Here is a 16,708-nt window from a genome sequence, read left to right as displayed (position 1 = left end):
AATTGTAATGTGTTGTCTTAAAACATTTGGAGACGACAGGTACATGACTATTTTTTATAAATAAATTACAGTAACTATGGTAGTTTCAGTTGTAAAAGTAAATGATAACCTGATGAATTTCATTTGTTTAAGGTAATAAAGTCATGTATTTTATTTTATTTGGACTCTAGAGAAACCGAAACAGTTAGATATAGCATTTTTATAAATCATAGTATATTTTTAAATTAACGTAAAATCACCAAAACAATAAAAAAATATAATGAAATTTAAATTAGAAGTTTATATATCTATGTCTAAACCAAAAACTAATATTTTAAGATCTCCTTCCGTAGAAAAAAATATGGTTTTAGCTATATTTGAAATTCAAAAATTTTTTTTTTATTACGTAATTAAACCACACTATTTCAATAATGGAGAAAAAAAGTTACCTCATTGTACTTTTATACCCCTTTTATGAAAAATGACTAATTTCAAACTACAATTAGCCCTATCTCTATCCCAAAGTCAGAGAGTAAAAAAAACACATTCAGTCACACATTTTAATATCATTTCGATTTGTTGATAAATTATTTTTATCTTTTATAATTTAACCTTGCAATTTCATGAAAAATAATACGATCTATTCCCTTTTCTTTTAATTTTAATATGTCGCATTAATTTTTAAACGATCACTTTATCCGAAGCCAGCTAGAGCCCACCCACATCACAAGTAGTTGGGGGGTATACTGATATCTAATGTTCTGGGTCAAGAAAAATAATTCTCCCCATCCCAAAAAAAATCAAGTATTACCAGAAAATAGTCAATAACATGTGGGTCTCTTCTTCAAGAAGTATATGTTACCTTTAAAAATATTTACTATCTAATAGCCGGATTCACTCTTACGTCGACTACTAAATCGAAATCGACGTGAGTATTCTGAATTAACTTTGCCATGCCAAGCTATAATTTATTTAAGGCTAACGTTTTAGGTATTCCCGTAAGCCTTGACAACTCAAAAAAAATAAAATTATAGTAGTAAATAAAGCTTTATTTATAGTCTATGAAAAATTATCTTTTATAGCACTAGTACTTCAATAAGAAATATTGAAAACTGTTTAAAACTGAAAATTGAATATATGTTTAAATAAATAAAATATATGGACCTGAGGACTGAAATGAAAAATGTAAGAGTCAGTCCAGTACTTTCGACATAAAGTTTGGATACATGATTATTTTGATTATGATTTAAATTTAGATATTTCTTTATGACAAGATATTACTTATATAATATTGATTTAATTATAATAATACTTGTACTTTGTCCTTTTCGGCATAATAATATTTTTAAATCTAAACACTTTAAAGAATTACCTTACAGTATGTCTGCCATCTGTTGTCGAAAGAAATCAATAAATGACGCCACTAGTCACTACCTATTCAAACGGCTTTTCTTGGTACTTCTATTCGCCGCCAGTAGCGCCCCTGTAAGTGAGTTTGGCAACGCGTCCTCAAACAAAATAATTTGTGGCGCTAATGTCACATAATAGGAAGCTGTTTGAGGTAGTGTTATTAGTAAGAGGTTATGTAGAAAAATATATTTTAAGGTGTGGTGCAGTTAAAGCAAACGCTAAAAATGGAGAAAAGGAAAAATTCATTAGGTGCTGTTAAAATGTGCCGTTTTTGTCTGACACAAAACGAATCATTAGGAAATTTATATGATAGAAACCGTTCTTCAAAAAGTTCTGTTAATCTTCATCTAAAAATTTTATCATGTGTTTCTATAGAGGTATGTATTAGATAATACTTTTTTTCTTTTATTTGATAAATAAGAATGTATTAAACTATATAAAATGCAGTTTGGACGCCACCTATACTGATGCATTTTGTCTACATGGCGTAATGGCGCCTAACGTCTAATTGATTATACAAACATTATTTACAATGGTATAGCAACAGAATGTAATAAAAATAAATTCACCTTTAAATATAAATTAACTAAAGTAAAATATAATTTTGTCATCCCATTGTCAATAGATGGTCTTTCATTCTCACTGCTGACACTATGAGCGCCACCTAGTGTTTATAAATGTTGTTAGAGAAATTGTCTTCATATATTTCATTCAAATAAAAATTGATGTTCACAAATAATTCATGTTATTCCATAGGTATTCCCTTCAGATCACATGCCAACATTTATATGTGAACGCTGCAAATTCTTTATGAACTTGTTCTATGAATACAAGCAGATAGTCCGTCAGGCAGATGAGACTATACTTCAGTATGTTCGACATGGAACATCAATGGAAATTATTTCTTGGCCTACAGGCCTCACAAATGTATGTATATTAAAAGTATGATGTTACTTGCACATTTAACTAAGACATTATTTTTCTTACTATAAGCAAAATTACTTTCTTAGTGTGTAAAACCAAAATTACTTAATATGTATCATTTATTGCAGATATTCCGGAATAAAGTAGTAAAAACTGTTGTAGAAGGGGGTGCAACTGTTCAAGTAACATCCCAAGATAATTCAGACAGTGATGACGATGAGGGAAATGTTTATAACATCAAGGTGAATTTTATAAAACATTATATTTAATAAATGACCTACAACTTGATAGCAATTTTTTCCTATAAATCATAAGGATTTGTTAAATTTTTTTTTTTTAATCTGCCATTCTATAAATAATAGTTTATCAGATATTAAATAATCATATTTGTTTTAAAATATGCTGGATTTTCATTATATATAAGGAGACATACAATGTGAAAAAAAGTTATTAAAAATTGTCACAAAATAATAAATAAGAACCTTAACATTTTTTATAATTCACTATGGTAACAGAAAAATATGATTTATATTTTTTTCCTAAATCACACTTTATTTTAAGATTGGTGACACACCGGACGAAACAAATACTGCTTGTGTAAAAGTGGTAACTAGTAAAGATGGAAAGGAAATCAATGAAGATTCAAACATTAGGGGTAAAGGTAAATTTGTGTGTGCTATTTATGTTTATTTCATAAGATTTATTATAATTTGCATATTGTCTATGTAAGTAGCCAATGCGTGTGTTCATAGCTATTCAATATCTGTTTAATTTTAAATAGACTTATTTCTTATTTGCTCATACCTCTGTACAAGCATTTCAAAGATTAATAATTTTAAAATGCCAATATTTACTTTTTAATTTTGTAGTTGTGCTTTGAATTTTGATCGCCGTATCTATACGCTGTATGTATAATTTCGTAAGGAATTTCTGTTTGCAACTGTACCATTATAGGTATAATTGTGAACAAAACTTTCTTAGAATTATTAATGGATCTTAATCCCATACTTCAGCATTACTGTAGGTTTTTCTTTTTAATAAATGAAATATAGAATATATACATAATTTGCCTTTTTTTTCATTATGCATTATTATTTTGTCATATAAAGTTACTTTCTGTAAGTTTGTACATTTTTGAAATGCTTGCAATTATTAATAAATATACATAAATGTATAAGATAATGAGGTATTATTATATTCTAAGATATCACTTCATTTAAAGCTAACATAACTTTACTTAAAGTGAGACATGTGCATGTTCCCCACACATGTTTTTCAGTATGCATGATAATTTCCTTTATAGTATAATTTGATTTAATCCTATATAAATTAGGAAGTATATTGAAGATATTCTAATGTGTTTTTGATTTGAAGGTAAGCAATGTTTTTTAATACATAATATAAAGTGTGACATGTAGAAATATATCGGCATATGGAAAACAATGTCAGTATTTTAAATGGCACAGAGTCGGAAGAAGTAGATCAGAATCAAATGAGGGGGTCAGAGAAAGGTCTAGAAGATGGGTGTTGGCCATGCGATGAATGCAATTGCACTTATCCCCTACAGCAGCTGCTCCATTTACACAAGAGACAGAAACATAGAGTGAGGACCGTGCAGTGTGATCAATGTGATGCGTAAGTTCATTCTTATGAGATTTCTTATTAGGAGTTAAAATAGTGTCTAGTTTGTATATCATAGCTTGTTGGACTACTTTTAAAATTATAAATATAAATAATTTTTAAGCAATATTGTTTTATAAAGTTGACAGTTTTACATTCCCATAGTTCTGTTGGTATAAACTTTCTTTACGTCGGATTACCATACTATCGGTGCCACTATCAAAGCCCCACAGTAAGGCAATATTATATGACATGTGCTTCAATATAAACTTGTCAATTATAACATCTCCGGTAGCTAGCCTTTAATCATTTTATTTTTTCAATGTGTAAAGAGATAGATAAATAGAGATTGTCCAATTGGTCAAACTTACAAGTATTAGTTTTAATTATAATATATATTTAGTATTATAACTCATAAATATCAAACTATACTACTACTAACTTCTTATTGTAGAAAATAACTTGGAATATAAATACTTGTAACATTTTATATATATTTTATTGGTGTTTCAACCAGTGTTTATTTTAGGATTGTACATGTCTGTTTCATACACATGACATGTCAATTAAGTGGTTTACATTATAGTTACTGCTCCTTAAACTTGGTGGTAGAGTTTTCTTAGCCTGTCAGGGTAGTAGACAACCCACTCATCAAATATTCTACCACCAATTAGCAACAGTTTGTATTAATGGTTTCTGGTTTGATGGGTGAGTGAGCCAGTGTAATTACACGCACAAGGGACATAACATCTTACTTTATATTATATATATATATATATATATAAATCCATAAAATTATATAGAAATTGTAATATTTCTATGATTTATAAATATAAACTATGCAATGTTTTCCAGTAAATTTTTCTCAAAATATGACCTGGCGGCGCATCAGCTGCGGCACACTGATGAGATGCCGTTCCAATGTATTGCGTGCGGCAAAAAATTTAAACGACTCATATTACTTAAGCGGCATGAGAAAGTGAGTACAAGGCAGAGCTTTTCTTATATTTTATAATAGCTATTGTCGGTCATTAATGCACTATAAAAAAAAATCTAATCTACCTTCATTTTCTGAAACATTTAATCCAATTCGGACTAATTCCACTTCTACTCATTCAACAGTCATTGATCGCCAAATGTTCCATCGATAGCCACCATCCAATAAGAATTCAGTATTTAGTCAAATTTAAATAATTTAACTTTGATGAGTGTTTTAGAAACTGGAGATTAATGGAGAAGAAATGAATGACAATGTTTATATATTTTATGAATTGTGTTATATGAATGTAGGTTATTTAAGGCAGTGAATGTTCTTATACTATTCCAACGGCAGGACAAGTAAAGATAAACAAACCTTATATTTACATATTCCATGCGTTTTGCTAATATCTCTTCTATATTACGCACAGCAAAGTTGCAAATAGTTTATGATTTATACTTTTATTTATAATGTAACTCTACTTTACTTAACTTCCTTCATTCAATTCATTTCAATTTTGATTCAATTTTGATACCAACATTCAAAACGCAATTTTCACGAATTCATAGATTATAGATCTCGACCAATAATGTCTTGTCAATTCAAGGTCAACTTAGTTTATTTATCTTTACTGCTCCTGCCATTGGATTCAACTATAGATTTCTTAAATAAACATATTTTTTATAAATAAGTATCTGATCTCAGCATGTACTTGAATGCCTCTTTATTTTTTTATAAACGATTATTAAATACGACTCGCCTAAATTTACACAAATATAGATATAATAATTATATAATTTTCAGCATATTCATTCTGATTTACCCCAACAAGTGTGCCCCAGTTGTCCAGCCACATTCTTGTCCATTGAGGAGTTGGATGCACATCAGAAACGACACATTCGCCTCCAACGTCCTTACGATTGCGCCCTTTGCGACAAAAAGTGAGCCATTTTGAATATATGCTTTGATGTAGCCTTGCTTGATATTTAAATACTCGTGAAAATAATTGATCTAGCGATAGCGGAACGCTTTTTAGCGAGACAATAATTATCAAAATGATGTATTTTTATATTCGTAATTAATTTATAATTCTTTTATAATATCTATGTTACTATATATTATTGTACACCACAAACATAATATACAGAAATCTTAGGGCCAAAAAAAATTAAATAATAATAAAAATATCTATAAGTATTTGATGTGTTGTACAATGGGTGGACTTATGGATAATTAGCCATCTCTTCCAGACAACCCAAATATTTACTTACATGAACATGTAATATGATAAATTCCTGTTATAATATTTAATCGAATATTTTTTTCCTACAGATTTTACGAGAAAGCGTCCCTTCAAAGACACAAAGACGTAGTTCACAATAAAACTCCCACATACTGCTGCGAGTATTGTCCAGAGCGTGAGTCGACGAAGATTCCCTTAGATATAAGTTCCTTAGTCATATAGCTATGAACATACGCAAATTACCACTTAGTTATTTTTATAAATATGTCACAATGAATATGTCTAAGAATATTTTTTTTTTTTTAGGATTCGTATCGGTGACCAAGTTGGCGCGACACGTGCGCTCGCACGCCGGGGAACGGCCGTATCCTTGTAAATTTTGCAATAAGTGCTTTACAAAATCTCACCATTATACCAGGTATTACAATTAAAAGATTTTCGGTTTATGAATGTTAAAACGGACACTTTATAAAATAATTCGATTAGTTTTACATTAGTATATATTTAGACAACTCGTTATTATATTATATATAATCTATCTTAAATATAATATTTTTATCTAGGCTTTTCACTCAAATAATTCACACTTGTACTAGTGTTTGGTTAGTTAGTTATAATTCTATTACATTTAGTTATCAGAATATTATTATCAATCAAATCGAAATGCGAAAAGCTAAAACAATTTTGTAAATAAATAGTCACCATTTACCTGTGACCCTGGTAAAAACATACATACAAATACCAACATACTTCAAAAGTAACGAAATATAAACACAGATACATAATGTCAAAAATGCTGTAACCTCCAGACATCTCCGTTTGAAACACCGCGAAATAAACCGGTCGGGTCGCGGCCCCTTCGGCGAGACGGAGCTGTACCGCTGCGAGCAGTGCGAGGACACGTTCTCCACGCAGGACGACCTCATCTACCACTCCGCCATTCACGCCACGCAGAACCTCACCTGCCCGCTTTGTCAAGAAAAATTCGAAGACGTCGATGCCGTCACTTCGCACATAAAATCCCACGTCAATGGTATGTCATATTGGATACGCCGATTAAAGAACTACTCACTCAAGAAGGCACGCCTTTCCACGTAACATGATCGGCATGCAAAAGTATGAGTGACTCTTGTACTTTCAAAATGTCTTAATGTGCGTGAGGTGACTAAGATTATTCTAAATATCTTGAATAATATAAATATTTAAAAAAAAATGTTTAAATTTATTTTATTTTCAATTCACGTACGTCATGTTTCTGTCCACATTATGATGTCATTATCATATTGAAACGCTATTCAATTGACATTAGTATTTCTTATTAAATATCATACATCGAATTAAATCAGACTCATGTAAAATTAACGTACTCTTACAGGCGAGGAATTCAGCTGCGACTTTTGCGAGCTTGTTTTTACGTCAAAAGAAAAGTTGGAAATTCATACATTGAAGAGACACGAAGATGAAATGCAAGATGTTCGTATAAGATGCAATTTAAATTAAATTAGTAATCTTTGTAATTTAATCTCAATGTAATAAAACTCTTGTTAATAGATGAGTGCCGATGATTCGTCGGTGGAGATACAGGGAGAAGAAGACGATGAATGTGATAATGAAATAAATGGTAAGTTCTATATAATTAAGTCAATTCTTGCATATATAAATGAACTTAATAACTAATTGATAAAACATTGTATAATATAGTGGCATATAGTGTTATGCACTGAGTTTTTGTTATGTTTTGTTAATGATTATAATATCAAGAGTTCTTTTGAAACTTATACTGTTTATGCTTTCAAAATAACTGTCTTTAATTTGGGTAGTAAAATTGATAATAATTAACTTTCATGTTAAAATTTACAGTTAAAGATAAAGGAGACCATATGCTTATTGAAATAAAGAAAGCTGAGGATTTCATGGTGAGTTTAAACATTTCAGACATAATTGTCTTTCTAAAATACAAACATTGATTATGTATGAAGAAATATATATATTTTTTTTAATGATAACTTTTACAGATTGACAACACTAAAGAAGACATAGAAGATAAACCTGACGTAACAAATTCTGAAGGTAACGATAGTTACTCACTTACCAAGAGACTTTAATTTTATGTTTTTATTTTTTATTTATCAGTATTAATATGCAATCATTTAAAGAGTGACTTCAGTAAAATGGAAATCACAGAATTTTTAATGTTTTTAAGTTTTTAGTGTCATTACTTGAATTTATACATTTTAGTTTGCTATGAATAAAACGAAACAAAATGTTTGCTTTCGTTTTATCATATGAATAACTTAAATAGTAATATTTTTCTTTAGTAACAAATTATATACGAAAATTTGATTAAGGTGTGATTTAAAAAAAAATCTATTGTTAAAGAAAGCGAATCTGAAACAACTTACACAGAGCTCTCAACCGTTAATACACTGGCAATACTAAAGAAGGATTCCTCAATAGTAGAAGAAAAACCAGCATCCAAGACTATCACTATCACGTCACAGGAAGAACCAGTTAAGACCAACACAAGCAAATCAGATGACACTCAGGTAATAATTAAAACATCAACATAAATGCTGTATATATCATTATAATTATACTATTTAAACTATTTTTAACAATATTTAAGTTGGATTAACTTAGCAATGCAATAGAAATATATTGAAAATTAAAGCTGTAAATAAACAGTATCTATACATTCTCTTTTTTAAAGTATTTTTAGGAAACAGTAAATATAATATAGTAAAATATAATACTTTAATTAACATTTAGTCATTTATTTTCACAAATTGTACATAAAGTACATTTAAATTTGAGCTCTTGTGTGAAAACACTTGTATCAGAAGGACTCGCTCCTCCATTACAAAATCATTACTTGACAAACTTTAGGGAAACTTCATTTGATATTTACTAAAATGTATATTTTACTAAAAAATATGAATTTGTTTACTGAAAATAAGCAATGACACAAATAAATAGAGAATTACGTTCATTCATTTGCCACAGCTGGCCAAAGGCCTGACCTTGTAAGTTTATTTGACGTCATTGCTGCACTGCTCTATGGTGGATGTCATCCATCAATTTAACATGTGGTATAATTACATCCCATAATAACTGGTTTCCTTACATTTTTTTCCATCACAGCTCAACACGAGTTTAAATATAACGAAATGAAACAAGCGACAGCTCAGTAATATTTGTTTGGTTCTAAATAAATTATTGTGTAATTGACATAAAATACCAATTTATTTTATTTACTTATATGCTTAAAGTGTTGTGCCCCGCGTTGCTACAAGATACGTAGGCACCAACAACTTTAAAAATTGCACAGTTTAAATTTAAATCTAAATATCACCCACAGACAGCAAGTATACTGCGTAAAGCTGAGGAAATGAAACGCAAAGTAGTACAGCAAACATTAGATACAGGTGAATTTTACTGTAATAACAATGAAACACGTATAACTGGAAATCCATCTCACGTATGTAATTGTAAATTGTTTTAGTGATCGAAAAGAGGGAAAAGCCTGTCACGAAAGTGGAAACACCTAATACTGGAGGAGCCAGCGATAAATCTTTACGTTTACTAGAGAAAGAATTACAAGATCTCAAAAGGGTATTTTATATTTAATATTAACCTGATTAAACTCGAGATTATAAATACATAAATTTAAAGCTCTACAAGAGCCATCAACTTTATTATTAATGTTTTTTTTTGTATAGAAACAATGTATTTATTATTCTTTATCCTATTTTAGACCAACAGTCGCACAGAAATAACCAAAAATCCTACAAAATCTTCAGAAATAATAAGAAATAAAAGGCCTCAGGTTCACACCTCAACTCCGAAATTAAAGTAAGTTTACTAATGTGATATAATTATGATGATCTTAAATGTCCGTCTTAGTAAGATTAAGATAAAGTTTATTTAAGACACGAATATTTAAAAGTAGGAACGTAAGTACATATTATATGTATTATCTGTTTCGAGTTCTTTTAAAAATTGACCTTTTAAAACACAGTTACTAAAGTATTACATTAATTAATAAAATAAACTTTGGTTATATTTATATGTCTAGATAGACTGTCAAAGTTGAGAACTTCTTCGAAAAAACGTTTTGCTACTAAGTAAACGCACACTGGTTAAGTAATATGACGTTTGATGCTTGTTAAGCGTAACTGTCCCGCGCTATAAATATCTGTAAAACTGACTCGTTTTTTGTTCTTTTGTAGTGCGACATTCTATCTAGATATATAAATAGTCTAAGAATATCATTTATATATATTTATTATTTGTTATCTTATTGACAAAAAAAATATAATTAATATATATCCAGCAGAGTTACGGAAGAAAAGAAATTGCCATTAAGAAATAAATCGCCAGCTTTTGAAAAAAAACTAATTGAAAAACGCGTGATAACCAAAGAGAATAAGGAACCGAAAGAAACGAAGGAACCCAAGAATAACAACGGCAACAATAAAGAAGATAAAGATAACAAGGACAAAGAAACTCCAAAGGTCAGTAACAAAAAAATTGCCTGTTATAAGTATACCAAAATATTATGTAACCACAATATTATACTTCCAGAGCGTGTATAAAAATGGATCTAATAATGAGAAGATTAACTCAGAAGAAGGAATTCGTCGATCGACACGACCATCAAAGATAAAGAACTACGCAAAGATGATACGCGAAAGGTCGCAAGTTGAAGATAATGATGATACGAGTGAAGATGACGAAGACTACATAGAATCGGATAAAAGTTTAGAGGTAAGTAATCGACTTATTTAGGCTATAACGGATATAATAATGATTAATAACCGTAAATGTCCATTTTCCGGACAAAGGCCCTCACTCCTATATCGAAAAAGATTTGGAATTTATCCCATCAGGATTGGTGGATACATATGTGCCAGAGTTACTTTTGAGTCCAACACGAATTAAAATATAAACACAAATTTAGGAATTGAAAACTTAGTTGTGCTTGTTTTATATGAACCGGCAATTATCAGATGATTGCTACTTCAATAAATTCTTAAACATTTTGAATATAATTTTAATGAACTGTGTACTACGTTTTAGGCTCGTTTTAAATCTCGAAGATCAAGCCAAACGCCAAAGCCAGCGCCCAAACCTGTTGTTCCAGCGAGTGCACCTGTGACTGCGCCGCGGAAACGAGGGCGACCCAGAAAAGAAGGTCCCAAAGAAATGTAAGAGAGCTTGCATTTACTTTCGTCAAGAAACATACATTAACTGCTGCTCTACCTTGAAAACTACAATAAAATTTATTCCAAATTGATGAAATGAAAGTATATAATCAATAATACAAAATAATATAAATTTTTTCCTCTTCAACAGTCCTAATAAAATTAAGAAAGAAGAAATCGAAGAAGTTGACAATAGCAAAGCAAACAATAGTATAAAACCAGAGTCTAGCACTGCAAATAAAGATGAAATGGAAACTGAGGCCTTCAGTAATGAAGCTGACAATAACAAGGTAAATAGAACTACACCCAACTATTACTACAGTTTTATGATTAATGTATGAGAAATAGTAAAATCAAACATTTTGTCTATTTTCAGAATCTTTGTAAAACACCCCCAGAACAAAAGCCTGCACCGAGTGATGTACTCGTCTCACCAACTGGGCAGACATTGAAAAAGGTTAAAAACATTAAAATAAATATAATTTGTTTCGTGTTTATGTTTTAAGTAGGACTCAATATAATCATCGAGAAAGTCTACTTTGTGAAACAAAAAGCTGTCATTAATTATATTTTATATTTATATTTATCCTATAATGACATGTTTAGAGATCTCATCTCATTATTATTAAATTACAATTACAGGTACCAATCAAAGCTTTGCCGCCAGGAGTAAAACCCTTGCCTTTACCAATTAACGCCCGTCGTAAGTACTTATTAAATCTAGAACCAAATATAACGTAAAAAAATATTGTTTTTCTAATATTCCAATTGTTATTCTAGCGATGGCAACGGGAGAACTATGTGAAATGCAAATAGGAAAGAAACTAGTTAAGGTGCAAAAAATAGTCATGACTAAAGCTGAAGTAGAGGCTATGGCTAAAAAAGGCCTTGTGGAAATGAAGGTAGGTACTAATTCAATCAAATGAATCTATGTAAATTAACTTGCAGTTATTCTATTTAGTATCTTCGTTTTATTTCTTCTCCATTAATCTCGTATATCTTATCATATCTTCGGGTACTCTTTTGCACTAGTTTCGTACATCTTTATCATTCATTAGTAGCCTGTAAATTTTCCCACTGCTGGGCTAAGGTCTCCTCTCCCTTTTAAGAAGGTTTGGAGCATATTTCGCCACGCTGCTCCAATGCGGGTTGGTGGAAATCCTTCATTAATTAAGATTTAAGTCTTGTGGCGACGTTATATGTCGCTTATCATGATAAATATTTGAATAGGTTACCCTAATCGTCCAATTAACCGACCAACTCCGATCCGTGATAACACCTCTTATAGTGCACCTGAGTTTTATATGATTTTATTTTCTGTTAGCTTTAGGAGAAATCGAGGTGGCAAGTAACTCATAGTCAGTATTTATAAAATTATTATTCTTTCAGGATGGCACAATGGTATTGAAACAGGGCATAAAACTTCCCACGGTTGAATCTTCAGCTATTAAGCCAACTGTAAACTTAGTTGGAGACGGAGGTAAATATTTGTCAAAAGAAATATAATAAAGCTGATATTCTATTACAAATAAAAACTTTTGTAACATATTTTTAATTATAATGTAAATTTTTTATGTTATGAATTGTGTGATTGATCTGAATGTCAAAAATGATGGTGTTAGAATATTTATTGAATAAATATTTTTTTAGAAACCGAAAAGGAATCAATTAGAACAGAAAAAGCAACACCTACACGATGTGATCTTGGAGATGAATCGTAATGAATTTGGTTCTCATTATTTAAATTATATATCATTATTAATTACTTAAATGTAATCATTATTATAAATTTAAAAACCATTGTAAGACATTTTGTCTAATTTATTAAGCATGATTTGGTTTAAGCATTTTTACCTTTTGTGTATTTTGTCTTAAAACTTAGAGAAGTAATAATTATTTAGTTTTTGTATCAAACATTGTAAACCTACGTAAAAATAGGTTCTGTAACAGTATATATTTTAGGAACAGTATGAACTTCCAACATAATATATATATTGTGAGTTTTAAAAGAAGCTTGTTTTTAAATTATGTATAACTGACCTTTAAACAAATAAACATATTGTATATTTTTATGTTGACTAATAAGGACACAGATTTAATAAAGATAGTAAAAGCAATTATATTTTCTTTTACATTCACATTCCTTCTAAAACCTTTAACAATAAAACCTATGACAAATGCGTAAACGTCAAAATGTTAAATGATAAGGTAATACTTTGAGTTGTTTGCTATTACACAACAGATGGCGTGTTTCTTAATAGTGATCTTGCTGTCTTAATAGATGTCACTAGTGGAGTTTCCCGCCAAGAATCACCAAATACAAGGCGGCTTGTTTAAAATATTTAATCAAACGACATCAAAACCGCGCAACAGTCGGGTGTGAGTGAAAATAATTCAAAATTAAAAACCGATTAGCTTTCTATCGTGAAGAGTGAAAACTACGATTTAAAAAAAAACGTATGTATTACTTTTCTTTAATGAATATACATATATACATTTTTTATTTCTAAATAAAAACCAATCTTTCTAACTTAAAATAGTTATGAAAATATTGTAGTTTTTATTGTATTACAATTTTTTTCTTAATTATTAAAAATTCAAATATTTTATTCTTACGCCTACTAGTATTAATTAAAAAATAAAATAACGAATAAGTTGCATTCATATTATATTTTTAACCTGTCATAGTGTTAAGTGTTAACTTTTGTAATAAACAGGTAGGTACTTTATATTTTGTTTTTCTCTGTGATATTTTACATGTAAATAATTTATTCATTAGGGCATTGAGATACTCTGAAACAATTGATAATGATCGATAAGATAAGATAATGTTTAATTCCTACCATAACATGCCAAGGTTTTATGGTATTCACCGGTCTATTACACTTTTACTAAAATCATAATAAATTGAGATACGGTCAGAATTGAAATTGCCTAAAATGTAGACTATTATTATCCAAGTAGCCGAATTTTTATAGCTATTTATTTTTAACAATTAGTTCTCCCCATAATAAATATTAATAAAAATTGAATGAGAACTGCATATTTTATTTCATTAAATGAACTGCATTTAGATTTTTTTACGTATAACATTGAAACTTGAAAATCACTTGAATATATGTATGCTTGGGGACACGGGCAATATAATTGGGGTCTATGCATGTTGTCAACAAACATCTATTCACAGAATAGTGTTAAACGAATACTTCCAAATCAAACTTGCTAATGGGACAAGTTATCCGGACAATTTGACAAAACGTATTTAGGGTTCTTTCCACTCGACACAGTATTTTTATAAACGCTTTAAATGAAATGAAAATTATTTGTTCGGGTAGCTTTTTTTTGTAAAAACTTATATCGACTATAAAAAACTTCGGTAATTTCTTTCCAATTTCATCGACGAAGATCATCTATACTAGGTGCGCCGCACGGTTTCACCTGCTTAAACGTTACTTATCTAATTTAATCGCTCATCTCGCTCGTAAATGTCATAAAGATTAGCTCGATCAGACAAACAAATAAACTTCATTTTAATATAACAGGTGTTTTTTTTTAGAAAAATTGAAATAAATGTCTTCATTCTCTATAAAATTAGCTTGATGGTGATCTGTCTAATGAGGCATTTGTGTTTCAATATGATTATAGCCATATGGCCGCCGAGGGTGGCGCACCGTAATCTGGAAGTCCTGTTTTCAAACACTTCCAAATACTTAAATGTTTTTGTTTTATCTGCGATTATACATATCCTCAGAGAAAATAATCCTATGGTGTCAATTACATGTCAGATATGCGGAGTCTGCGTAGATAAACCAAAAACAATTGAGCACTTGGAAGGCAAAATTTGTCGCGTTAGCTGCTGAAATAGTCTGTACACAAAAAGTGGACTCATAATAAATAATAGGACCTTCAGATTATACCATGCAAGCCATGGCGGCCACACGCCCGAAATTATTCAAACATAACTGCCATACAATGATTTGTCAAAATAAGCCAGTTTCATGAAAATTAAAAATATTTTTCAGTTTTAGTTTTATTCCAAGTGGTCCGCTTCTAAAAAAACAAATATTGACAACAGACATCGACTACATAAACTAAAAAAAAAATGTAATAAAAAAATCTTATTAAAAAAAATATATATCAATGGTAGATTCTGATATAAACGTGTCTATCTAAATATAATTTATAATACAAAATAGATTATGTAGATAGTAAAAATCATTTATGTTTTAAAAGGTTGTTATCATGAACTGTTGGCAAACATTCACCTATAAACCGTATAGCAAATACCTACAATGAAATTGGTCCTACAAATGATGTTGACATCTTCCACGATACATTACCTAAGTTTAAGAAAAAAATTATTTCTGTTATTTAGTCTTAGTCTAATTAAAATTTTATCTTATTTAGTTTTTTTATTTCAATTGTATGTTTTTTATATTTTCTAAAGTTTATTTTAGTGTGATTAGTTAGTTGTAATTTTCGTTAGAATTTGTGTTTAATTTATGTTTGTTTTCATTTTTGTCAAAATATTGTCTCACATTTTTTTTTTTTTTTAATTTGATATTCTTATTGTAGCAAGTGTCGTACACGCCTGTAATGGTGTACCACACAGAATGAGTCTGATGTTCTTTTATTAACTACAATTTTTTTGTGTATATGCCGATGGTGTGTCTTTTAAATAAATAAATAAATAAATAAATAAACTGTAAGTATAGATAGTAAAAAAAAAAAACTTTTTTTTTCTATTTCGTAAACTGTCCTTACTTGCTCTATATATAGATTAAGTATCTATTGTTTCCAAAATAAACACTATAGACGTTTCTTTTTATCTGAAAACATACGGTCTTATCAGGAGATACATCAGATACCTCAGGTGTTAATATAACAACAAATAAATAAATTTGTTCTTGATATCTGTATTCATAAGTTACATATATTACGGCCACATTTGCAAGAACGAGTATTTACTTCTCGGTAATACGTGGGTCATATTTATTTTTGAGTAATAAAATAATTGTGTACAAAAAATACTACTTATTAATATCTGCGACTAAACACTCTGACTAGATATTTAACCAAATGGCCGATTGTCCTTTAATAAAACTTAAATTCTAAAATAAGAAATGCTTGAAATATACAAGCGTTTATTAGAAACACAAAAATGCTGTTAAAACATAATTCATGCTATTAAAACGGTGGCCACCTCAGTTAATCCCATGCTCGATAGTTTAACGCCTAGCTAATTTCGAAATTGTAATCAACAATTGATTGATGAAAAAACTAATATAATAGGCAAAATTAACAAATCCATTGTTTTTTTTTAATAATATTAGGATGGAAGGCTTTCGT

At 29.5% G+C, this 16,708-nt stretch overlaps 2 protein-coding genes across 6 annotated transcripts in view; both read left to right on the top strand.

Annotated features, from left to right (window-relative positions):
- Window positions 1-1,513: 1,513 nt before the first annotated feature.
- On the top strand, window positions 1,514-13,460 carry LOC125073809 (RE1-silencing transcription factor-like). 5 transcript variants are annotated; one of them, XM_047684894.1, is made up of 27 exons: window positions 1,514-1,766; window positions 2,146-2,316; window positions 2,442-2,555; window positions 2,875-2,968; window positions 3,780-3,948; window positions 4,789-4,912; window positions 5,717-5,853; window positions 6,245-6,330; window positions 6,462-6,573; window positions 6,965-7,188; window positions 7,531-7,628; window positions 7,707-7,776; window positions 8,016-8,071; window positions 8,171-8,225; window positions 8,535-8,701; window positions 9,514-9,580; window positions 9,658-9,767; window positions 9,910-10,007; window positions 10,489-10,669; window positions 10,740-10,922; window positions 11,235-11,362; window positions 11,511-11,649; window positions 11,736-11,816; window positions 12,002-12,062; window positions 12,140-12,261; window positions 12,749-12,839; window positions 13,010-13,460. In XM_047684894.1, exons 1-27 carry the CDS (start codon window positions 1,614-1,616, stop codon window positions 13,078-13,080), a joined length of 3,162 nt encoding a protein of 1,053 aa, XP_047540850.1. In that variant the 5' UTR covers window positions 1,514-1,613; the 3' UTR covers window positions 13,081-13,460. The 5 variants fall into 5 exon arrangements, with proteins under 5 accessions (XP_047540850.1, XP_047540839.1, XP_047540829.1 ...); XM_047684883.1 differs by having other exon boundaries at window positions 2,875-2,974; window positions 10,492-10,669; XM_047684873.1 differs by having other exon boundaries at window positions 2,875-2,974.
- A 243-nt stretch (window positions 13,461-13,703) lies between these two features.
- Window positions 13,704-16,708, top strand: part of LOC125071294 (aquaporin AQPAe.a) — a 40,251-nt gene continuing 37,246 nt past the window's right edge. Inside the window, exon 1 of the mRNA XM_047681486.1 lies at window positions 13,704-13,816. The gene's annotated coding sequence lies outside the window, so the exon portion shown is untranslated. The remainder of the gene's footprint in view (window positions 13,817-16,708) is intronic.

Source organism: Vanessa atalanta, chromosome 2 (assembly GCF_905147765.1).
Source record: "Vanessa atalanta chromosome 2, ilVanAtal1.2, whole genome shotgun sequence".
Taxonomy (NCBI): Eukaryota; Metazoa; Arthropoda; class Insecta; order Lepidoptera; family Nymphalidae; genus Vanessa; species Vanessa atalanta.
The sequence above is the reverse complement of the archived record's forward strand: the minus strand, read 5'-3'. Positions and strand labels throughout refer to the sequence as shown.